Raw genomic sequence first — 26,964 nt, 5'->3', positions numbered from 1 at the left:
CTTAGCGGCTGGGTTTTGTATGAACATCGTCACATATACAGTGATTATTAACATCTATGATGACCATTTATTAACATCTATGTGCTTTTAAAATAAAGATTCTATAGCCAAATTATTTTGATTTGGCACATAACTTAAACGGTCACCAACATTTGTGTAAATTACAGAATTTTCTTTGAGTCACCACTAAATACAGAGTGAAGAATTGGAAATGAAGTCCTTAAGGTCGACATGACGCATCAAATGTATAGAAGGTAATTTACACCAGAATTTACACCGTGCTCTATAAAACTGTCATAGATTTGAAAACTGTTGGTGAAAATGGATTTAATAAATAAGTGTTTAAAGTTAAAGGTTTGAGAGCGTGTGTAGTGCCCTCTTGTGCCAGTAAAGAATGCAATGTCACTGGGTTGGTTGTTGCTAGCAGACTCACATTAGCTTATGTTAGCTAACTCGTGACAGAACTAGCTCAGGGGAAAATAAAGAAAACTAAAACTAAAAAACAGTCTAAGGGGATCACTTTTGTACCAATCCTGGCTCCAACACTTAACAAGTATATACAGTTCACTTTCACTCTGTTTCTTAAGCAGTAAGCAGTTCTTTATTGTTAGCTAGCTGCACTGAAGCAGGAAAAGCTTTTTAAGCCATTATCGTTACAGCTAATAGTTGGCATCTGGTAACCGTAGGTTTACAGAGCACTTTATATTGTATTTCAGACCAAACAGGTTTCTATATAGCTTGCAAAGAATACAAATAAATCTAAAAATGTATACATAATTGCTACATGTCCATGTCGCTCCATTTTTAGGTGTTTAGAAACAACCAGTTTTTGCCAGCTGACGATATACAGCAGTATAAGACATAAGTATAACAAGATAAATTAACCATAGATCTCTGTTTGTGCCATACATGAGTGAAGCAAAAGCACCCCAGGCCTGGCATATGCTATAAAAATAATATTTAAACAAACTGAGGAGGCTTTGGAAACAGACTAAAAATACGTCTAAATACAGCAGCCTGACATATGGTGCCCTCAGGACAGGAAGTGAGTATCATTCTTGCCCTTTTGGCAAAGTGAACAGACTTTTTTTATGTATTTTAAGAACACACACATTTTCTGAATTTAGTATGGAGTCTATTTCGAGAAGCCAGGTGGCAGAACTAAAAACGTAGAACGTTTTATTTTAGCTTCGCTAATTCGACAGGACCGTGCACCCACAACCACAAGGTAACCTCCAACTTCAAAACAGACCCCACCCATGAAACTCATCTCAGCTCCCACTTCAAGGCCAGAAAATGGTAGCGCGCTGAAACGCACCCAACTTATGTTCTTCCCTTTATCTTTCCATTGAGGTTTGTGTAACTGGAGAGAGCTGAAGAGAAACTTGTAAACTCTGCCAGCTCTGTGTTTATCTGCCTCAGACTCTCCATCTGCAGCTCTGTGCCTAACTAGGCTGCTTATGCAATTCTGGGAACACAGAGGTTTATTTTAAGAATTTCCTCTTGTTTTCAGTTCTAAAAGTTCTGCAATGCTGCTAGTTCACTTCCAGGGCAAGATGAAAACAAGGATGCATCATGTTTCTGACTGACTGTGTTTATGACTGTGTGCCTTTGTTTGCCGTTGTGTTTGTATGTGCAAGCATGCGTCTGCTATACGGACATTTATTATTATGGACAGCGCTTTGCTCATGTGCACATTTATATCCGTGAGTGCGTGTGTTTTCATGCCACAGGCCTGTGTGGTCTTGTTTTGCTGGCAATCGATAGAGCAGCCCAGCTCAGGCTGCTCATGGGATGATGCGATAAGGACTCTTTTCCTAGAAGTGTGTGCGCGCGTGTGTCAGTGTAGCAGCAGATCAATGCCGGTCTAATCATCCCACTGGGGCAGCGTGAAGTCCAATCACCCTGTTCAAACAACTGGCCCAACCTGACACACAAACACTTTGATGCCTGACTGATTACTGAATTACTTCTTGTTCTGTCCACCAGCATTCAGCGCGATTACACGCTTTCTTATAATCAGATTATTGTGAATAATAAGATTTAAGTAACTCTGTGATTAAAGCATTCACATGGTTTGGGGTAACTTAATTTTCCTACTAACTCTCGTTTCAATGACTTGTTGGTAAATGCTTTAGGATGTGTTGTAGCCTGCATGATGCATGTTATTATCCCACAGCTGCGAGGCTCTCTACATCAGTTAACTATGAACATTTTTGGATAATAGAAAGATGAAAGGTCCGTACATGAGACAGGAACACCGCTATCAGCTAATGTTCTCACTTGTAGTTTGACTAAGATAATCGAGTTAAAGTGTTTACACACAGTGAGGTCTCGAAGCCTTTAGACAAAAACCACCACAGTGGATTTAAATCAAATGACTGAAGTGAAAAGCAGAATGTGCAGCTTTAATTCAAGGGGTTTAATAAAAGTATTGCATTACTTGTTTAGGAATTAAAGCCATTTACAGCCATCAGGGAGGGCCTGAGGAGAGGGCATGAACGGCAGGACCAGCTCAATGTTCCCAAGCCAGAGAAAAATGGAGAGCAAAACAAATTCTCAAAGCGCATTTGCACTGTCGAGGTGGAGGGCCTTTCCCCTCCAGAAGTAGACATTAGCACGATGGAAGACCGTAGCTGCTGGTTCCAGTGCTGGTAATGTCTGAACCCACTGCTCTCGCTCCTTCTCTGTGCCGCCATCAAGGGACCATCCTGCCATCTGTAACCACTGCTGAACCATATGAAGCTCTTCTACGATTCTACGCTCGATTTATTTTACCAAAATAAAAAATAAAAAAAAGAGGGTAAAGGCTTAGAAAAAGCCTAGCATAAACTCACTGAATGATCAGTCTCAATCACTGAGACTGAATGCCAATTACCCAAATCACACCCAACAACTGGGGGAAGTCAGCCACCCACCTCTCATTTCAGGGTATTAACATTATTTCTCATATGAATTTTATAGCCTGTGTCAATTCACTCTGTTTACTTTGCACTGATCAGGATGTCAGACCGAACCATCTTGAATCAATGCAATACAATTTTTATACTATAATATATTAATATATTGGCCATTAGAAATGCCAGCACCAAAATATTGGCAAATAGCTAATATCAACCAATATATCAGCCCCATCAATCTGTCAGGCTCCAATTAGAATAGCAAATATTTATTTCATAAAGTAGAATAGAATAGAACAGAATAGCCTTTTATTGCCATTGTGCATGTACAACAAAAGGTTGGAGTTAAGAATACCAGAGTGTAAGTGCATCTTTAACGGCCCATAGCACATACTGCCAATCAGAGATAAGGTGGCTAAAATTGTATAAAGTTGCGTGATATTTCAAGATGAATAGACAGGGGTGAACTTTAGTACTGTCATAACATGTATTAATGCTGCAAAGTATGAAAAGTGGTTTTCATGGGCTTTGTAAGTCCTATTGTTTCTACTATTTTTATATAAGAAGAAAAGATTTTCTGCCATCACTGTTCCTATATTTTTTATGAGGTTAGTATAGACCAATGCTCGCTTTCCTACTCCTATATTTCTTTATCTTTTGATAAATCTGCAGCATTAAAAGCCACCCTGAATCTTTGCTTGCACTTTAAGCACTGATGCACAATCAATTAACAACATTACTTTTGACACTTCATTCGGTATTCTTCATATTGATTCCTGCAGTATGTCTGTGATATCTCTGTGTTCTGGTTTAAATAAGAGAAATGGGTCAATCGATTCCTAGGGCTAATTTTAACAACCTGCGCAAGCATGCATTTCATAGGCTGCATAACCTGAGCCTATGCGATCCTGTGAATTAAACCTCTCTCTATCAGGTCTGACTGTTTACAACCCATCGCTTTGTCCTTGTCTCCAGACATGATGTTACTCCAGAGCAAGATATGATGTAACACCCGGTTAACAACCAAACTCGCTACAGCAAGAAGGACAGCAAACACACACAGACACACTCCTGTAAGACTTTCCCGGCAGTAGATATATGGGCGCTTTGGGTGCGATTGGTTGGTTAACTTGCATGCAGATTCTTTTGTCATTGTGTGCGCGCGTGCATGTCCAGATGACAAAAGTGGCCTTTATTGCGTCTGGCTCCCTATGAGGGGCGTCACAGGGTCACATCATAACTAAGTTAGTCAAGGTTCAGCAGGGCTGGAGAGCAGGTTGCGGGGTGGGAGCAGGAAGAGGTCCCACTGGGTTAAAGACAGGGTGGAACAGGCATATCGGGTTTGGGGGGGGGGTTGGCTGGAATTAGTCCATTCATGCTTGGCTGGACCCTGGGCATGCTAACAGGCTACAGTGCTAATCTAGTTAGAGCTGGAAGCCATGCAGACGCAGGGAAAGCGGGGTTGGATGGGAGGGTGAGAGAAAAGATTTCCTGGGGGTGGGGGGGGGGGGGGGGGGGGGTCAAGGTCTAGGGCCTCGGCTGTGGAGCTAGATGGCAGGTGGTTGAAGCTGAATAGCAGAGAAGGGAAAAAAATGAGTGGGTCGAGAGGCGAGAAGGCAGATGATGGGGCATGGGGTGAAAGTGGGCACACAGAGAGGGCTAGCAAAGGCCAGTTGTATGTGTGGGGGTGTCACACTGTTCCTCTACGGTTAACAGATGGAGGGAGGAGAATGAAAGGGGTTGCAGGGTGACCCAGTGATTAGACAGACCCTTATTAAATCACATCAAGGCTCTTTTATCTTGCTTTTCATCTTTTACTTGGTCACTTGTCATTCAAAAATTAATCAATCCAAGGCACAGGAATGGAAAAGAATGAGGGAAAAATTCTGCTCTGATTATTTACAGTAAAATGTATCTATAGCCGGAGCAGCCTACAGCCCAGACAGAGCAGATATTTCCCCAGAGGCTCCCTCAGGCTTCTGACTGAATACTCTTGTTATGCCGTTTCCCCTCTGTAGACCCAGTGACTTCTATACTTTATTTTCTGACTGCAAGGACGTTTACTTTTTATATCAGCTCCACTTCACAAACATAGTAATCTGTCATCCTCCATATTAAACTGATGAGTGCATCAGATTGACTGTGGAATGAGCGGCACCAAACAGCATCAATCCCCCTTGATCGAGTCACCGAGCTTCTAACAGCCTTGGTAAGACTCATTTTTCATAGCCATTCCCACCGTCTGATTTCCTACTGAAGGAGTACATAACAAGACCAGGACAGATCAGAGCAAAAGTCCTACATGTGACTCAAGGCCACAGGAATTTAAACTTCTCTGCTCGCACACAGAGCTAAACCGGTCTTTCCTAAAAACTAAAGCTAAACACCAAAAACAGAGACTAATAAATATAAAAGTCGAGGAAACTAATGAAGCTGTGCAGCAGGTTGGCATGCATATTTGCAATGCATATTTAAAATTCTCTAGTAGCTTTATTCACACTATGTTAACCACACATCCTCCTACTGGCACCATTCTGATTATTTGAATATTTTAAAAATTAAATCAGCTGTCATCTTTGATCAGCTTTGGTCATTTTTAACATATATTTGTCATCACTTACTTATATACACAAGGCATGGTAAGGCAGCTTGTATCAAACAACATACATGCTAAACAGTGTTGTTGTTGTTAAAAGTATAAAAGACAGACTGGATATAAAGATAATACTGAAGTTGTGCATTGGTATGTAGACTACTGTCTTAATGTTTTACCTCTTTAAACCAAATGTGACCACCTTTGATCACATGGGTACAGCTGGAGAATTCTCATCTAAACCTAGCACTGCCAAGTTAGCTTGATCAGCATGGTGGATCCATAATTAAATATGATATTAAATAGGACTAAATATGAATAATGGAAAAAAACAGGCTCAACACAAAGTGTAATCTAAATTGGATTGTCTTGTTCACTGTTTAGTTGCACTAAGACAAAGTTAAAACTACTTGTCACCCAGAAAGCCCCTGAAGGTTCTTATCTAGATCAGATAATATGCTGTTATTATGTTTCCTAGCCCTATTCCTAGGCAGTTGCTAAGATGACTTGTTTTTACCATTTATGTACTTATGACACCTTATAACGGCATCATATCATTTTTATTTCACAACAATAACATCTCATTTATATACGCAAAACTTCTGTTATGCATGCTCTAGTTAATAAAGTTTAATCAGGTAAGTAACCAACATTGTGTAGATGTCACAAAGGGAAAATTAGGTAAGCTAAACCCATTTGTAATGAATCTGAAGAGATGGACTTGCTTTTAGAGCCTGCCTCAAGTGGCCAGTAGAGGAACCGCAAGCTTTGACATCTTTACTTTACCTTCATGTTGTCTTCTTTGTCAGTTGGTATCATTGCCATAACTTGGCTAACTTCATAACAGCAACAGGTTCACTTGGTCAGACTACAAAACTGTAAATGTGAGATCTGGATTTTTTTTTCAAAGCACTTCACTTATTTTAGAAGCAGAATAATATCATTTCCATCACTTTAATGCTCCCAAAACAACAGGGGACGATAGGAAAATGATATACATTTATCAGTCAAGTACCTTGACAGACCTCCCAATCCCAACGTGTAATTTCAGTGTCAAAAACAACAGGGCTGAGGTGTAAATGGGCATTTTCCAATTAGGGTTTTTTATTAAATTAAAATGCAACTCAATCTTCAGCAGTTGTTTTTTGTTTTTCTAAATGAATGCTGCATTGTTGCCTCGGTGGCTCTCAGTTGGCTCTCGTTTTTACACTTTGCTCAGACTAAGTAAAGAACGCTAAGTGAGGACGCCAGGAGAGCAGGTTGCGTCAACGCTGCATCTGTTTTCACACGCCATCAAGTTACAGGCAAAAAGTTTCTGTGTTCGGCTTGCATCTGTTCTAGAAATGCACTTTCTGACTTTCTCTCTTTCTCACACACATGCAGTGACACACCTACACACACATACACAGCTGTATCACCATGATACCCCTTCTCACATGCACAAAAAAATGTGTTGATTGAGTATAGCCTCGGTTCTTCAGGTGTTTAAGAGATTTTTGCAGACTCTTCTCTTACATCTGTGTCAGGAAAAGTGTATTTTCACGAGTTGAGGCTCAACTTGCATAATTAACACGTGCACACGAAAAAGTTACACAGCAGGTAGGGACGTACTGGCTTTGAGGACGGCCTCGTTCACTTCGATCTCTCCTCTGTCTCCATCCTGGTACTGCAGGTGGGGGTAGTAGGTGAAGGGCTCTGGACTCGGGGCAGCACTGGACGAGCCGTTAGACATGCTCTCTCGGGGGCTCTCCGTCCTCACATGCTGGGGTTTGTTAAACACTGCCACCAGCTGGAAGACAAACACAAAAGTTAAAACTGCATCCTAAATGTTCGAAAATATTAAACATGATATGTACACAAATCTGAAACAAACAAGCTTTTCTTGAGACAAGCGTGACAGGATAAACAATGAGTCCTGGCATATGAACAAGCTGGAAACACACAGCCAGGTTATATAGCATCTCCACTGTGCCGTGATCACAGGAAGGCTTTTATGTGATTTATCTTGCCAGCAGTGGGGATGCAACCTGCTTCGTTCTGCCAAGTATGCAGATGCGTGTGTGACTGTGTGTGTGTGTGTCTGAGGAAAGCAAACAGAGCTGGATTCACAGCTCATTCACTCTCAAACCCCTTACATTGCATAACACACCGGCTGGTGCCTCCGCAGCGACACGATGACTTTTGTATTTCGTGAACAAAGGAGAAAAACTCTGACCGGCCATTTCGTCCAGTTCGGGGGACCTGACACATGGCGAGGCCCGGGGCGAGGTGTGCACGTATGAAATTAGCGCTCAAATGAGATCTGACGTGAGAATGAGAAGCTGTCAAACACAATGACACGGCTGACACAATGAGACGACGGGAAGAGGCGGGGGCGGCCAAATGAACAGGGGATGGAGGGCAGGAGAATGACAAACAATCCTAATTGAGACAGGGACATGATGGCAGATAGGGGGAAAGGGGAGCGAGTGCGTGTTTGTGTGTGTGTGCCCGCTGCGATCCGTGCTATTGCACGGATTGGTTTGATAAATGGGCGCGTGGTGGCGTGACGCTCTTATTAGATGGCGGCAGCGAAGGGAAATGACCACTTAATGAAAAGCAATAACCGCGATGGAACGAGGGAAGGAAATAAAACAACAGACGAGTTTAGGGCGTCAATTAACAACAACAACAATAACCAAACAGACTCTGTGTGTGTGTGTGTGTGTGTGTGTGTGTGTGTGTGTGTGTGTGTGTGTGTGTAAACAATGAGCACGGAGTAGGCGGAGAGATATGCATCATCCATCACACTGTGACGCCGCCTCTCACCTCAACCTCCCGTGATTCAATATCCTCATGACACCTGGCCAACGCCATGCAAAGGAGATTTCGTCAACTGTATTCATGCGCGCATACGTATGAGCGTTGGCGTGAGCTGCGAGATGAGGGATTGAGCGGCTGGCAGATGCAAAGAAGGGAGAAAAGAAAAGACAGATCGCCAGGAAAACAATCTGATTGCGCTGGCTGATGGATGTTTCGCGAGCTCCTTCTCTCTTCTTTATCTTCTTTCCTCTTTCTCTGCTTATCTCCAACTCTCCCGAGCCTCCGTCTCTTTCTCCAAACTCGTTGACAGCATCAATCAAAGAAGAAGTCTCCGAGCATAACGTGACACGCGCGCGCACACACACAAACTACCACGCGCAAATACACAGTGATGATGAGCTCCCCTCGAGAACGATTTATTTGTTTTGAAGAACAACTTCTTTTAATGTATGGAGGGATGATGATGATGATTTGCTTTTCAGGAGTTAATTTTTTATGGCTGACACAGGCAGGGGAGTGATGCTGATGAAGGCCGCCCCACTGCTTCTGCTCATCACTCAATCAAACACAAAGTATCAACAAAATGAATCATGTATCCCCGCATCTGGAACAAATGTAGAAAAACTGACCTTTTGAAGTACTGTTTTTGAGTCTCTGCAATGACTTTCCATTGATCACGAGATGCTCAGCGCTAAGCCGTAACCTTTAACTTGACCCAATCCAATCAAGTAGCATCTGCTCAAGATGCCTTTGCATTTACATGTGCGATTAAGTATTCTTAACGAAAACTCAAGAAAAATCCTATTAAGTTAAGAAAAAACTTCTTACAAATAAAAGAAAAAAATTTCCTAGACAAACTGGTTCTATGTATAAAAAATGTAATTAACAGATAAATAGAACAGGTCCATAAAGGGTGCCATATCCCAACATGGTGCCATTATAGGTGACGGTTGTTGGGTGCTGACGAAGGTGAAACTGGGGTGAGAAGTGTGTCAGAATGTTGAAAAGTCAAGTCATTTGCTGACAAGCTACAGTTTGAATTCAGAGCAGAACAGACCACCCCAAGAAGACCTAAAAACACTACGCATACAAATACTTTAGGGATACACAATAAAGAGCCAGTTACACCTTTTCATCAAGCCTGTTCTGGTTACCCTGGGTCAGCAGCATTTCCTACCACCTAAGTAAAATTAAGATAAATGTACCTTTGCTTGATGTGTTTAAAGATACAGTGCACCTCAGTAGGCTTAAAGCTAACAGTAGCATGCTAACAGGTTCACATTGCGAATACAATCATGCTGATTACAATCCAAGTACACAGTGTGCAGAGACCAGGAAATCTCAGTGGGGTCCTGCTACTTGTAGGGATGTGCTAATACCAGAAATTTAGCAGTCGAGGACCAAAAGAATTACACGATTCTTGATACCCAGGTCAACATAAAATCAAAATGATCATCCATTGTAATTAAAGATCCATTATTAAGAACCTTCTAAACTTTTAATAAAAATGTCATTTTGGCAAATAAAAGCAACAACAGGGCAGAAACTGAAATATTTTCCCCTAGCTCCCAACTGGTTGGATCTGCCGTAGGTTCCTGCCTGTTAAAAGGGAGTTTTTCCTTCTCACTGTTGCCACTGCACTTGCTCAGTGGGACTGTCATATGATTATTGTGATTTTCTCTGTTTTCTCTGTGTCATTGTAGGGTTTTACCCTACAATATAAAGCACCTTGGAACTAGTTAAATAAAACTGAATTGAATATTAGGATGGCTGCTGAGTAGCCTACTACAGGGTATAACGTTAGTTACGGGACTTTAGCTTAAGCATTTCTATAACAGAAAACATTTTAGCTAAAGTGAAAAACCTGATTTTAGACCAGCTGTCCCAAACAAAATGGTCATTGAAATTTTAGGGTAACATCAGAAGGATAATTGATTCAGATCTGGATGTTAGCCTTTTAGGTGCTTCACTAAATTGGAAGTTTTTCCTTCCCTTTGTGTGAAAAGTACAGTAGCGCTTATAGCCATTTGTAGGTGTATGTTGCCCCTGTCAGCTCTGGAACAACTGCAGTCTCATTACATAAGTTGCCTACAGTATGTACCTACAGCACTAAATGGAAAAAAAAAAGGAAAAAAGAAACAAGTAACATCTCATTTTTAGAATATTGGCATTAAAAGTGTCAATTCTTCTGACATCCCTGTAACAAAGTAACCATCAGCAACACAAAATGAAGTGCGCCAACTAAAACCACATTGTCACCAAATGAAGTGAATATCAGTGTAAGATGGGGTGGCAAATGTTTAAGAGGGTTACATATGCCACAAAGCCTGGATCATCCAATAGCAACAACTGTCCCCTATTACACAACGAGTGACAAATAAAACCATTTCTATTTGAAGGTGGTTCATAGATTTTAACATTTTTGGACAGACAATGTTTCTAGATAAGAAACTAGGGAGTTAAAAAGCATTCATAAATCATACTAGTATCATGTGTTAAACAGTTTACAAACACTTTATTGTAACAACATGTCAAATTCCAGTCATGATTCATCCTCTTCGGACAACGAATGTGTTTCAAATGGATCGTCAGAGATATTTCAGTCTTTGCCCAGTTTCACAGAAACTGGTTAAATCGGTGGATTATCTGTTATTAATGGAACAATAATATGTTTCTAAGAGGGCAAACTGCTGATGCATTTTTAAAACATGTTCAGAAACTAAATGCATTTACCACCACTGCACTGGGACAGCTGTGAACATCTAAGACACAAAACCTGATTTCAGCACAGTGGGATGTGTGTGCGTGGGATTTTTTTGTTTGGGTAATCCAGGCCTTAAACGGTGTAGAATAGAAAAGATGAATATTGTAGGATGCTACTTAAATAAACCTGGGAAAAGCTCACTTTTCCAAAGCACAGCGATTTGAAATTCAGTCCTTCAATTACAATACCAACATCTTCCCCTTGGAGGCCTCTCTGCCCCAGGATGAAGAACAACACCTTGTATGGTTCAGAGAGCGTTTACTTAACACCAGTTTCTCTCGGTCCTTCCTGACTGTCATTAATATTCTAGGAAACAAATTGCCTTATTTTTTCTGCTGCGTCCGTGGGGGGATATTGATATGGACCTGGGGAGGCTGCATGTCAACTACTGCTGAATAATGTGACCCCTCGGTCTCATTTCCATAACAAACACACACAGATACTCACGACAAATACGAATAACTAAGCCCTCTATACTGCCATGTTATGATCATCTGTAAATCACAACACTGTGTGTATATATCCAGCGTGACCAGACGGGCTTTGTGTGTGTGTGTGTGTGTTGCAGAGCCAAAGTGATTACCAAGAAATACATGAAAGCCATATATAAAACCATGTGTGAAGCATGGATATAGATAAATAATGTGTCTGTGTATGTACACACTGCCTGGGGCACAGAGTTATAAGATGTTGCAATATATGAAGCCTTCAGCAGACAAAGCACACGGATTTTTAAATTAAAAGATAGGCAGCGTACATCCTCCCACACACATCCTCCATTACATTAAGATGTATTTATTTTACTTTATTATACTTATTTATCTTTATTATTCTTACTCTGCTGCGTTTGAATAGATTTAAATGACTAAGCCAAAATAGAAATTGCATTTCTAAGAATTCAAAGGTTTGTGATCCCACACATAGTCTCAGGCTGCCTTAGGGCATCTAGGTGTTTGTTTTTAACACTGTAAGTTAAGATTCTCCATAAAACTTTCAAATCAACTTTGTCATATTCTAAGGCACCTGTGATTTTTCTGCTTTCAGCTGTTTGAAAAAGGTATGTGTGTATACTTTTCAGTATTAAAATACTTTTGATGTTTGTAAGGTCTATCTATTGTTTATTACACTACAACAAAATACTGTAGTTGCAGGAAGCGCATTCATAGCAAAGCAGGTTTTACCTGTATGAGAACTCAAAGACAGTTTTTTTCATTAAAATGGCTGTTTGCTAGGAGCAGGGCACGGTTCAACACCACCTTGATAAAATATGACGTAGTCCCGCAGTTCAGTCCACTCAAGAACCTTGTCAAAAACCGCACCTCTGGTGTTCAGATACGTTCGGATCTGGACTACTTTCAGCCTAATAGTTAAGATTTGCGATTACATTTAGCTTAAAAATGTACCAGTTTTGGTTAGCTAACCGTTTCCATGCATCTATAACTATCAGACTACAATTTAAGCACGTATCCACTTCTACATATCCATTTAATGTCACTAAACATTGGGGATAGCAAACTGTTTAACCACTGTTTAGCTAACAATTCGTTAGCTAATTTGTTAGCTAACGTTGGCTAAACTTGTTTATCTTCTAACATTTTCACTCATTTTAACTTCAAAAGTGGCAGCCATCTTGAATGTTTTCCCTCTTTCTCATTGTAGTATGACGACTTCAAATTAGAAACGGCCTTATAACCTTATACATCATTACTGATTTTTTAGTTCTCGTTGGTATTGTGTTAAAGCATGCTGAAAACATTTCTGTACAGCAAACTGTCAAATCTTCTGCTTTTACACGGGGCGTGCTCATAATCAGTTAGTTTAGTGCATTTGATCACCAGCTACTCACCTTCTTAATGAATAAGGAAGTAGTAAGGGTGTAGTTAATTAAATAAATAATGACATGTATTGCTGTTTATCTGAGGTTGCACTTACACTATTTTAAGACCTGCTAAAGACCAGATTCACATGGACGTATCGATTTTATTGGTTTGTGATTTTATTTTATTTTTTTACACTTTTTTTTTTTTTTTTTTTTTTAAATACTACTTTGGGCTTTCTATATCTATTGGTCATCATTTAGTTAACTTTAACATGTTCTCAGTTGTTTAATTAAATTGTATTTTTGTGTCCAGATTAGCTGACCTACCTTCCTTCTGCAGAGGTACCCTCTGGGGTACTGATCTTGGACAATCACTCCATTTGCTTTTCTAAAATGCCCAAGCCCAACCTTTGGCCTCCCTGACATGTGAGATCAAAACAAACAGGATTTCTTCATTGGGAATCAATACACTTAAAAATCATGACTATTACTATGACTGACATTTCTTTTACTCAAGCTGTATGTTAACTCCGACGACTGCGTGCATCCTATTTATCACTGCTGAATTTTTAAACAGCCGGGATATGAAATTATCCTGCTGATATTTTTACATGTTGCAACTCACAGATGGACCAGTTGGGTGTTTTAAATAATTTATGTACGTGCTAAAAATTAATTAGCCAAATGCAGCAAGTGCTTTATGGAACAGACAGGGAAGAGGATAGTATGATAAGTACAGAGACACACTCGCAGAGAAGCTCACACACTTCATAATGCCATCATTTAAAAATACACACCAGAAAAAACTTCATATACATATATATAACTGGCTTAGACTATGTGTAGACACAATCTGAAACACACACTACTTCACAGTTAGAGGATAAACAGTGCCACCTTGTTTTAGTCAAAGGCTACTGCATGTGGATACCACTAACCTTTACATAAGCGTCACCAACACATGCACACAAAAACCTCACAAACATACACACTTCCCTTTTCCATCCGCTGGTACTAATCAACCCATTTTTCTTCTCCTCTCTCATCGCTGTCTAGCACTGCTGTGTGTGCGTGTGTGTACATTTGTGTGTGTGTGTGTGGTACCAGTCTATTGAGATGCTTTTGTGCTGTTGTCATTTATCTTACGATTGCCCCCCTCTTCTCCGTTTTCTCTCTCTCACGCTATTCTTCATTCTTTCTTTGAACGAGAGATGCATAATTCAGAAGGAGTGCACAGCATCCTGACAGTAGTATGGTAACCCAATCATCTCTCTCTCTCACACACACACACACACACACATATATACCCCCCCCCCCCCCCCCCCCCCCCCCACACACACACACACACACACACTTTCTTCTCTAAAGTACAGACAATTTTAGAGATCCCTTTTTTTTAAAAACACTTAAATCTGAATCAAAGAGTATAAGCCTCCCACGCTCAGTGTCTTGACTCGACTGCAGAAAATGAAAGCCTGCAGTACCTGACGATCTGACTCTGTGTATACATTTTGGGATCGCGCCGTAGCTGAAAGTATTCAAACTGCAGTTTTCGGTCAGCCGGCGGAACAAAAACAAACACTTTCTCCATATGGCTCCTACATGTAAGTGTGCATTTGTACATCTGCTGTTGTTTTTCGGGTTTCTGAATTTCAAGCAGCTGAGGTGTGAATATCCCTGTGTGAAAGTGTTTGCAACACCATCATCTTGCCTCCATGTATGAATTAGAGGCTGCTCATCAAAGAGCGGAAGAGCACGTGTGGAGAATGAGTTTCTCCACAGCTGTAAAGCCTGATGAATATTGACAGAGCACAGGTACGGAGGGATGAATGAGCACAAATTTGGCTCTCCATATCCATGACATCACGTTAGAAATGGCAATCAATCAGGAGCAAAGCGTGGAAAGTCATTTGCCCTTTTTTCAAATCAGCTAGCAGGTGAATGTAATTAGTAACAGTCTTAGCTATAAAGATCGGTAATGCTCAAGCTGGAGCGGCTGCTGGATAATCGGATATACAAACTGTACCGGTGGATATTATCAATCGGTCATATTCAGCTGATTCCAGGAGGCATATTAATAAAACACAGAGAACTCACGCAGAGCTATTAGCTTCAGCTTTAAGGGAAAGAGCATTGTATGTATTATTAGAAATGCTGGATTATGGGGGATAATGCAGAGTCGTTTATGAGGCTGGCTGTCTGCAGGGCTGTGCATTAAAAACTGCAAATTAAAAGTCATTTCACCCTTTACACTGATTACATCGTCATATTTTCTCATTTAAATTCAAGAAACTTCATAATTTGGCTGTTTTTTTGCTGCGTATTTAATATCGAAGCATATTACATATACAAAAATGGTCAAAATATGATTCCAAAGTTAAGGTACAACACTAGTATCACCTTCCTAACTCTACAGGGGAACCAATCATTTGATTACTGTAGTTCTGTGTAGTTTTGGGCTAACCCACCACCTTTCTCATGATTATTTTGGATGGAGCACAAGACTGAGGGTGACTGATTTTACATTTCTTCCATTTCTGAATAATCACACCTGCATTTATCACCAATCTTCTTGCTGATGGTCTTCTGCGGACAGGTGCACACATAAGGAGTTGAGATCAGGAGTATCTGTAATTGACTGACTGATTGATTGTAATCTAAATACCCATCGGTGGGAGCCAGAACTCTGGCTGGGTTGTAGAGGATCAAATATGTATTTCACTCCATTTCATCCCAATCTTATAACTTGTTTTTTATGGATTGTTGGTATATAATCTGTCTCTCAGGGCACAGACACAGGATAGACTCCTTTGGGTCCTGTGCATTAAATGGTTCAGGCTTGTTCTGGTGGAGCCCAGAGATTCTTAAACAGCACCCTGGAGATCAGATGAAAACCGGCTTTTTGTCATTTTCTACCAGTTTCCCCTGTATGAGGTGGCCATGGCTTTTGCTGGTGTCACTGGTCTTCTGCAATGCTTAGATGACTGATGTGTGTCAGATATAAGTATAAAAACCATGGAGAACATTACATTATAACAAGATGACCTGCCTTTGCTTTTTAAAGCTTGTTACTCATCTGTCTATACAGACTACACAGGACATACATACAATTAGGTCCATGACTTGTTGGACAAAGAGAGTGCTGTTGCAGTGTTGTCTCAGTACACCACCGCATTGGATTTTAAATAACGCAATCCAAGATGTGATTGGTGTGCAGACTTTCAGATTCAGTTCAAAGGGTCTTACAGTAAATCTGCATTAACTGTGCAGGAATAAGAGCCATTTTCAGAGACTCAAATTTAATGAGGGAAAATTCTTGTTCCCTTGTTACTTCATGCACAAATGAAGAAAACAAAATATCAGAAGTTGATTCAAAGTGATGAATTTGTAATTTATAGCTTTTGAGTTTATTTTTAAACATGAGGCTCAAAGACGTTATGTACGTGAGGGAGGCATCATTAAAAACTAAACTAACAGAGACATAGAAAAAAACTTTATAGAAGTGGCCACGTCAACAATTTGGTTCATTCTTTTGAAGGACTGGACTGGCCAGCGCAGAGGCCTGAAAGACCACAGAAGACAACTAAAGTGGATGATGACAGAACCATTTCCATGGTTAAGAAAAACAAATTCACAACATCTAACCAAGTCAAGGACATTCTCGAAGAAGGAGCCGTATATAATTATCCAAGTCTAAAATTAAGAGCCGCCTTCATGAAGGGAAATACAGAGGGTTTACAACAAGATACAAACCACTGTTGACAGTCTGAAACAAGAAGGTCACATCAAAATATCAGTGTGTGTAGACTGAGAGAGAAAGAAAAAGGTGATCCACAGCACTGATCATGACCGTCTAACATACAGTGGAGTGACAAGGTGTTTGTGCCTCCCCCGAATTTAGTCTTTTGCTTATTTATCACACTTGTATGTTTTAGATCATCAAACAAATTTAAAGATTAGACAAAGATAACTTGTAAATACAAAACACAGTTTTTTTAAATGATGATTTCACTGATTAAGGGAGAAAAGTTATCCAAACCTACCTGGTCCTGTGTGAAAAAGTAATTGTAAAATCATGAATTAACAGTGATTAACCAGATTTTTTGAAAAGTTGAGTTCAGTTTCAATAAACACACAAAGTGAAGCAAGAAAGATCTCGAAGGATCATGACAGAAAGTAAAGAAGCACCTGAGAAACAAAGACACTGACATCTACCAGTCGGGAAAGGGTTACAAAGTCGTTTCTAAACCTTTGGGACTCCAACAAACCACGCTGAGAGTCATTATACACAAATGGAGAAAACTTTGAACAGTGATGAACCTTCTCAGCAGTGACCAGCCGACCAAAATTACTCCAAGATCACATCAGCGACTCATCCAGGAGGTCACAAAAGACCCCAGAACAACATTAAAGAACCGCAGGCCTCACATGTCTCAGTCAAGGTCAGAGTTCATGATCCAACAATAAGAAAGAGAGCAGGCAAAAATGACGTCCATGGGAGAGTTCAAGGAGAAAACCACTGCTGGCCAAAAAGAAAACAAAGGCTCGTCTCACATTTGCCAGAAAACATCTTGATGATCCCCAAGACTTTTGGGAAAATACTCTGTGGACTGACGAGACATCAGTTTTCACAGAGGGCCATGTGGGTTTGGTGTTTTTTACCCTTAATTTGTGTCTCTTTGTAATATTTAACTTGTTTGATGATCTGAAACATTTAAGTGTGACAAACATTGGAAATCAGGAAGGGGGCAAGCACTTTTCGCACCACTGTATTATAGCCCCAAACAATACAGTCTCAGATTTACTGTTTAACGCATGCTGTACTTTGATTGTGCAGCACTAATGGAAACTGATTGCATTTAAACTCCAATGAAACCATTTGGAAATATCTGTATGTGATGAAACACTTTTGCAGCCGGCTTTTTATGTAATGCACTGAATTACCAACCCCGAGACAACAAACGATATGTGCATTAAATATAAGATAAATCTGTGTTTCCAGAGTGTGGAGTGCAGCTTTTCCCTTAAAATAACACCTAACATTAAGCAGGGATCACACACTCAGACTTGTCTCACAGAGATAGTCACTCAGGCATATACCAAAGACTAACCCAACTGTTAAGTATCGTACACACTTCACCTGCACACAGCCACAGACTTTCAGGGCACTGCAGGGGCCATCACAGGAATGTTTAGCCTGTGTTATTTAAACAAGTAGAAAATTGGTTGTATTACCAGTGAGAGCAGAGCTAATCCTGCTTCTATTCCAGCCTCAATCTATACAGCACATGTACCAGATGTGGGGGATTACCACTCAGATATACACACACCTGGCTATGGGCCTGCAGACACACACACACACACACACACACACACACAGTGAGAAATGACTGCGCACACAAGCAGCATGTAAGATTAGAAAAGAAACCACAAAGGCGGCCAAAGTGACGCATCCAGTCTCCCACTCACAAACGAAAGCGCTCGAGCAAACGCTTAATCGAAAGTGTCAGGCCTGTGGTAAAAGACTGCTTCAAAATAATGAATCATATACGGAGACATCACTACTTGACCCTCTAAATGTTTCTGTTTGAAGAGGTGCCAGCAGTTCCAAATGGCAGCTAGTACTTTCACATTAAACATAATGTCTCTTTGATGCCTCTGACAGACTGATCTAAATACTAACGCACCAAAGTAAATCCCTCCGTCTGTTGGTGCAGCGATCTAAGCATCTGCATTCATGCAAATTTAGCAAATGCTGACCCAGTTCCCACACTTCAGACACTGCAATTCCACAATGTAAAAAAACAAAACGAAACAAAAAACAACAGGCATCAGGAACCCGTTACAGTGTTAGAGAGGACACGACTCACCTCCAGTACTGGTTACAAGGTTTTTTTGAATACTTTGTGTGAGCCCTGAATTTTTAAAAAAAGCAACTCAGGTTAAAAACTACTAATTAAACACATTTCTTACAGGAAGGAGTCACCCTCGTTCCCCAGATATTACACAAAGAATTGTGGGACTCTTTATAAGACACAGCAGGAAATGTGCAGAGAAGTGTTGTTCAGGTTAGGTGGGCTTTCCCAACTACTTCAAAATGCTGTACTTTAAATATGAGGGGGAAAAAAAGATTTATTAGATTAGAATTTAAATTAAATGTGTTTCCTATAACAACCCTTCTCTTCTTTGCAAGAATAGTTTAAAAATGAAGCAAAAACCCCTCAAGCTTCTTATTTTCTTCTAATGTGTTTTATCGTATTTGTGGTCGGCGTGCGTCTGGCAGGATCCTGTTTGTTGGTGGAGATGGTGGAATTTTAATCACAATGTGGCTTCACACAATTAAACATGATCAAGAAATATTGAAAGTGCGTGCTCCACCAGAAGAATTCAAAACCAAAGCAAATCAAGTGTTCTCTAAATGTGCCAATCACAGCTGTTCCCTGCACTGTGCAGTCTGAAGTTTAATCTGGACGAAAGACATTATGACCACTTACAGGGAAAGTCAATAACACTGATTATCGCTTCATCATGCCACCTGTTAGTGGGTGGGATATATCAGGGGAGCAAGTGACATGGCCAAAACTGTGATGGCTATACGACTGGGTCCAAAAAGGCAGCTCTTGTGGGGTGTTCCCAGTCTGCAGTGGTCAGTGTCTATCAGAAATGGTCCAAGGAAGGAACAGTATGGAACCAGCGACAGGGTCATGATCGGCCAAGGCTCACTGGTGCACACAGCGAGTGAAGTCGGGTTAATAAACACCTGCTTTGTCTGCAAAGATGAACAAACAGGAACGCAGCACAATGTAAAGGTGAAAGCAGAACCTGGCTGCTTTCACTCTGAGCTGAGCTTCAGTACATGTTTTCATTTATATTTTTCTTCTAAGAGATGAACTGAATTTAGCTGAATGAGGTGGGACGATTTTATTTTAATGCAAAGATTTGAGAATTAACTACGGGAGCATAAAAAGAATGATCTTCAAGGAGGATCACTGTGCCATCGTTTCCAATGAAGAGCTGGAACAAAGGGTGGAGCCCTTCACAAAGCTAGCTAGCACTTTTTGGTTTGTGTTTTCGGGCTGTAAGAACAATAAACTGAATCATGTTTAGTCTTTCAGGAGACAGGTGTTTATGATTTTAAACTGCCCATCAGAGACGATGGAGGTGTCCTTTGCAGGGAAACACAGAAAGGGATACGCCTGCACAGGCAGCATGAAATGCTTTGATTGTTAAGATGTGGGGCTCAGGCTGACTGCTCATCCTCTCGGGCTCTCAGAGGGACGCCACAAAACAGGGGCCTGAACCCGAGGCGGGAGAGATGGAGTTGCAATTTGTCTTACGGGGACTCAATTTATGGTTTCCTTTATGGAACTTTGGAAACACTCATTTTTCCAGAGGCAGAACAACTGCATTTAAATCATGATAATTTTAAAGACAAAATCATTCTCCTGTCTCAAATAAACACACAACTCCTTCTACAAAAGCAAAACAAAAAAAAGCTTGAGGATAACAAAGGAACAGGTTAAAGTCATGATAAATGTGTCGCGGCGGGGGATTTTCCTTTTCCTGCTTTATATCATCGCTCCCTCTTCAGTCTTACGCACAAGGTGGAGAGGAATCATCAGAAGAGGGTAGCTGTTTGAAAAACGTCACACAGACAGGTTGAAGGGTATACTCTGTCGCATGGAACTAATTTCTCTGCCGGTGGAGTCATTTTCTTCTCTCCAGGGCGTGATGTTAATACTTCCAGCGCAGAGAGCGACAGTCCATTTTAATGTCTCTGCTCTTAGTCAGAGCTCAAACAGCTTTGACTGAGCTCTTTCAGAAAATATAAGATTACTCAGAGCGGTGTGATCACAATGAGGCAGAAAGTCAGGACACTTGAGCTGTAAAACAAATGTTGCGCTAGCAAGAACAAGTGAGGAAACTTATTCACAACTTCTTTAATCGCAGGCGATTTCACAAATGTATATTTTCCATCTTATGGCACAAGACTCACAACTCACAAGAGACAAGTGCACAAACCAGCCGCCACATCTTGTGAGCGCAGATAAAAACTTGTCCTCTTATGATTGGCCGCTTTTAATGGACTCACATGCACACAGCATTGCTGACGAAAAGCTTGAGTAAAACTGAGGCACGCCGGATTTAATATCTTGCATTGGTGCCCATTTGCATGGCTCTAGAAAGCTCTGCGGAGCACTTACAAAGTGCCAACGCACGACCACACCAGGATAGTGTGGCAGCATCAACAGTGAGCGTGCTTTATTGGACTTGAGACGAAGTGTCGAGGGTCAAACGGGAAGATTTTGGTGTTGTGTTCAGTCTGAAGTTAGAAAAAACCAAAACATAATGCCACAGTGTTTTTCTCTCTCCCCTAGCAGCTGTTGCAGTCATAGTGATGGAGCACGTGTGGTCCAACTGGGAGCGCAATCGCTGCTAAACACACACGTACACAAGAGCGAGACACCAGCTGAGGCGCTGAGGTGCCGGCCACATTATTATATAAGCACACTCACAGGGACAGGGCAAACTCTTCATATGTCACACATGCCAGAAAGGCTGAGAGAGGGAGAGATGTGGAAGGGGAGGAGGAGGAAGGCGGCAGCAGGAGATGAGGGAGCAAAAGAGCGAGGGAGGTGGGTGACGAGGGAGCTCCGGGCCTCGTATTTCTTATGTCGGCAACACCAATATCACACCGGCTCGTTCATCATTCCCGCAGCACGAAACACATCAGCGGTGGTTACACTGGTGCTGTTTCACATGTGTGGACACGACACACTGACAAAAAAAAAAAAAAAAAAAAAAAAAAAAAAAAAAAAAACCACACACACACACACACACACACACACACACACACACAAACTCATAACCCCCCTGTTCCCCCCCCCCCCGTCCTCATAAATGTTCATAAACACACATTCCCACACAAACGCAGGAAGAAAAATCACACATCCAGCTTTCTTCCCCAACAGTCAGAGCCAGAGTCTAATAATCAGCTTTCTTCTCCCCGTGGCCATCGCAAGGCCAGCTGCTCCCTCCAACTCCCCTCCTTCTTCTTCCCCATCCGTCCTCCCTCCTTCCTCTCGGGATCTGACAGAGAAATAGAAGGAGTGATTAACTCTGAGCTGTGAGGCTGGCGCCCTCTCACCTGTGGCTCTCTGCTCCTCCCCCCGTTTCCATCTGCCCTCCCTCGACACTGAGCTTTCCTCCAATACGTCACCTCTTTCTTTCTGCCCGTCACCCTCCTCCTTGTGCAAGCACAGCTTTGGAAACGCTCGGGATGATTCAAAGGAAAATCCGCACTCTTTGCTTTGTAAACACACGTCATAAAAAACGGATTTCGTTTTGGTTTCCATTTGCCTAAAAGTATCGCTGCCCCCTGGATTGTTGAGGGGCTGTTTCACCACAGAGCTTGCTTATACAGATAATGAACTACACATTAATGACACTTTGCACTTCCCCGTTTCCATGGAGAGCCAACATTGCTCACAGCCTGAAGGTGGTAGGAGGGGGGGAGAAAAAAAAAGAAAGAAAGCCTCACCTGCAGTTTTTTCCTATACACCCATCAGCATACGTGTTCCTACCATCAGGTCTTATTAGATAGTTATTAACTCAACATCAAAGCCTGGAGAGGAAAAGTGAGATTTGTGCTGCATTACATCCCAAGTGCAACACACCAGCTGACAGCCCCCATCAAACCACATATAGCTGTAAGGAGGCTCGTGCTACACGGCCAAGACTGACTGCAAAAAAAGACATCATGATGTGTTTAAACCAGCACTTCTCTCTCTCTCTCCTATGAGCTGCTAATTAACAGTCCATGCAAAACAGACTGCTGAAACAATGACTCGATTATCCATTTAAATCTTACATCATCTTTAATCAGTTCTTCCTTTTCATATCATAGGAATATAGGACTTTGTTTATGCAATACTTTATGATATGCATGTACCCACATTTGTATTATAAACAAATGGGATGTTTTGGGCAGCATAAAGTAATCTGATTTTTCTGTGTTCAGTCACAGCTTTCAAGGCTTGTATACAAACCACAGTTGCCAAATTTGAATCTGGTAGATCTTACCTGTAAGACTCAGGCTTAAATGATTTTACCACCATCCGACATTGTTATCCCGAGTGAAGAGAAAAATCCTGAAATCCACTTCACACAGCTGTTAACGGTGTTGTCGGCCAAACATTAACACAAAACTATCTTTGTAGAGGCTGAAGCCCGCCTCTCTGCCTATCGATGCCTGTTAATGCCAGAATTTTTTGGCCCCGCAGACAGAACCCCAATGAAAAAAAGAAAAAGTTTGAAAGCAATTTATAAAAACTAATGTCGAACCATTTCAACTGCTGCAGTCATGTTTTTTACAGGTCTCTGTGCAGTCCTGTGGAAAACTAAGTACACCCTTATTGTTAAAACCGGAATTAAGACGGCAAGTAGCAGCCAGGAGTGGCTAATCACCGGTGTGAGCGTCTCGATAAAACTAGTAGTTTTGGCCTTTTAAAGGCCTGGAGCATTCAGTTGTGTGTTAGCACAAGGACACAGAGTGTGTCCCAACAAATTCACTGAAAGGTCAGAGTATGCAACACTCGGAGAAACTGCAAAAAGCCCGAGGGCTACAGTGGTGTAAAAAAGTATTTGCCTCCTTCCTGATTCCCAATGTTTTTGTATGTTTGTCAAACTTAAATGTTTCAGATCATCGCCAACTCATCTTTGCAGAATTGTTGTAATTTAGCCACTTTGGCGGGTTTTCAAGGATGAATCAACTTTTTAAGGTCATGTCACAGCATCCCAATCAGGACTTGACAGGGCAATTCAGAGGTGGACTTGCTAGTGTGTTTTTGATCATTGTCCTGCTGCAGAATCAGAGTGTGCTTCAGCTTGAGGTCACGAAGAGACGGCTGGACATTTTCCTTCAGGTTGTTTTGGTAGACATGGTCATGAAAGTCTGTACTTTTGCCACCTCCAGCTAAACGCATGTATAAAATTAGCTCGTGCAACAGGACAATGATACTACTCAAGGTGCTGCAATGGACCAGTCCATGTCCAAATAAATGCCTGCAAACCTCAGTATAAGCAACAGTAAAGCGACGTTGTGTACTAGAGTTGCCCAAAAATGTCTCCACAAGCTTATGAGAGACTGAAAACAATTAAAAAGTTAAAGGTGGTTCTACAAGCTACTGAATCATGGGGTGTACTTAAGCTTTCCCACAGCACTTTGTATAATCCTGTGAAAACTAAGTACCCCCCATGACACCCCCCTTTATTTTGCACGCCTGTAAACATATTGACTTCAAATAACTCAAACCTGTTCTTATCCACAGCAACTAAACCACACTCTTCCCCTGGGTAATAAGATTATGTTTCCTGACTCTTATCCTTCTGATTAAGGGGCATTTATATCCACTGAAAAGGTAACATTAGTGGAGAGATTCTCAAGCACAGTGACCTGACACTGGTTCCTCTATTTGTCATCTTCCTCTATTTTGTATCTGCAGGCCTCAAGGACATTCTCAGTGCTCATTATCAAATTTGAGAGATAGTACAGAAACTTACTGTGCTCGCTTATCTGGAAGTGAGAGCAGACACAGACGAGCAGATAAAAAGACTCTCTGTGGAAAGATATACTTCAGAAGTGGATGACCACAACTACTGTAACCTGTGCTTGTTTCTTTTCTCCTTGATAACGTGCTTCTATAATAAATGTAGCTGTATTTTACATTTCACATCTGCGTCTCCTGAAAGATTATTATTTGAGTGCGGACATTAACAACAAACACAAGCTGTATTATGGCTTTTTTGTGAGCTATTTTTACTTAAAGAGGAACGACTAAGCTTTTCCTTAGTTTCTGTCATGCATCGATGCTGGATGCTTATGTCAAACATGCTCAGAGTTTCAAATATAAGGTTGGAATTCATACAAATAACCTATATGAACCAAAAGCTCAGACTTCAGGTAGTTTTTTCCTACCCTTGGCTCTGGATGATGTCAGTGAGATCAACAGCAACAACAAAAACAAACTGCAGTTTTAAGTACTTTGTTTTTACTGTGCACTGAAAGTGCTATAAGGCATTTTGTTTTCATAACAGCAGATTCATTCTGCATGCAAAATCTTCATAAAATGATCTCGCCTTCATTCCATATGTCCTTCCCGTCTCAGACGTAGGCGGGCTAATAATTGGAGTGGCCCATTCAGGCACATTACAGTCCGCAGAGCTCCATTCATTAGGCCAATCAGTGAGGTGATGAGGTTGAGAGGCAGGAAAAATGAATGATAACAATAAGAGTGTGTGTTTCTTGCAGGAAAGTGTGATTTTGTGTGCATTACAGTGGACGCAGATGTGGTTTTAGCTGTGTAATTGAAGCATGAATCATTAAATATTTAACCTAAATGAGCCGGATTTGAGTATTTGCAAGCATTTATCCTCTAGTTGCTTCGGAAGTAGACACACACACACACACACACACACACACACACACACACACACACTCAACCTCAGACATACGAACGCACGTCCGGGAGTGTGACTTTGCGCTGATTTGAGTTATTAGCAGTTGGGAGAGAGCTAGGGGAAAAACACTCGGCGCGTTTTCCACACACCCTCAAACAGCATACACACATAATATACACTGCTCTGGGGCGGTGCCATCTAGGAAAACAGATGGCGAGAGGCTGGTAAGGTCAGAGAGCAGATTTGCTGTAAACAAGTTGATCTATAATAGATCATTAGCTGGATATGAGTAGCTGCTCTGCGGGCTGCTGTGCCAAAATCATCGCTAAGTGGTGAAGCCAATAACTGACAGCAAACATGGCGCAAGCTGCAGATTCACAACAACATCGCTGCGACTGAATTTGAACATGTCTGTTTATTTTGTACCAGCTGAAATTTAAATATCAGGTCTGGATTACACGCATCATTTGAAAGACATGATCATGGCGCAGATCACCTCCTCAATCACAATGATTACATGCATGTGTCATTAGGGACAAAAAAAAGAAGTCCAGCAAGCAGTCCGCTCCCTCAGGCGCCTCCTGCCAGACCACAGGAAGGTACGGGATAGTCAGATTACAGTCGGATCGCCTCGCTCCATTAGAAACTAATGGGTGGTGTGATGGTGACATAAGAGGGCAACGTAGAAGCCTTATGATTAAGAGCAGGAGGAGAGCCAAAGACGAAAAGATCTGACGCTCCTGATGACCGAGCGTATTCTTGATGGGTCGCACAAACTTATGCAAAGAAACAGAAATGGGCCTTATCCGAGCCGAATCCCAGTCGCTTCGCTTCAGTGAACTGACAAATCACTTTGGAGAGGTGCCATTATTCAAAGTCGAAAGGTAGAGCTATGGATCATCTAAAGAAATTAAAATTCCAAAGTGCAACTTGCGTGCAGTTAAATGAAAAGCAGACAGGCACAGCGAGAATTATTTCTCTTTAAGCCTTCATTGAGTTCCCTCGTGGTTAATTGCAATCAAACCAACTTTGGTAAAAAAGCGTGTGTGTGTGTGTGTGTGTGTGTGTGTGTGTGTGTGTGTGTGTGTGTGTGTGTGTGTGTGTGTAGGGGGTATTGTTAATTGAATATAATCAGATGAAGAGCTGTTGTGGCGCTCACATGGGAGGGTTGAATCAAGGTCGCGGCTGATGAGATATGATCAAATCAGCTCAAGTGACCGAATCCCGTCGGGCAACCCGGCTAATGTCTGATCTGATCTGCAGGCAACAGTCTGTCGCAGAGATAATCTAATGTCATTCAATATTTTGCATGTTTACAGAATATCGAATAAATAAATTCATCACTGAAGTTCACAAGAATGCATAATAAGTATACAGTCGATAAAGTTAAAAAAACGAAACAAAAAAAAAAGCATCTTCCCTCCATGGAACTCATTAGCTCTGCAGGAAATCCTATTTTCACAAAGCTTATAGTGAGAAAGCATCTCATCCTGCCTGTTTAAAGTGTAATTACTGAGTAAGTGAATGCAACAAAGGTGGGGAAAAGTTGTTAGCAGTCCAGGCCTTTTGGTCAACAGCTCAAAGAAATACTGACAAAGAATAATATCTTAATTTCTTAGATTTCTTT

General features: G+C 41.3%; 1 protein-coding gene across 1 annotated transcript in view; it reads right to left on the bottom strand.

The window, feature by feature from the left end:
• Window positions 1-26,964, bottom strand: part of pard3ba (par-3 family cell polarity regulator beta a) — a 189,487-nt gene that overhangs the window by 144,856 nt on the left and 17,667 nt on the right. Inside the window, exon 3 of the mRNA XM_063467318.1 lies at window positions 7,105-7,282. Coding sequence (XP_063323388.1) covers window positions 7,105-7,282 — 178 coding nt within the window. The remainder of the gene's footprint in view (window positions 1-7,104; window positions 7,283-26,964) is intronic.

The sequence above is a fragment of the Pelmatolapia mariae genome, linkage group LG23, assembly GCF_036321145.2.
Source record: "Pelmatolapia mariae isolate MD_Pm_ZW linkage group LG23, Pm_UMD_F_2, whole genome shotgun sequence".
NCBI classification, from domain to species: Eukaryota; Metazoa; Chordata; class Actinopteri; order Cichliformes; family Cichlidae; genus Pelmatolapia; species Pelmatolapia mariae.
The sequence above is the reverse complement of the archived record's forward strand: the minus strand, read 5'-3'. Positions and strand labels throughout refer to the sequence as shown.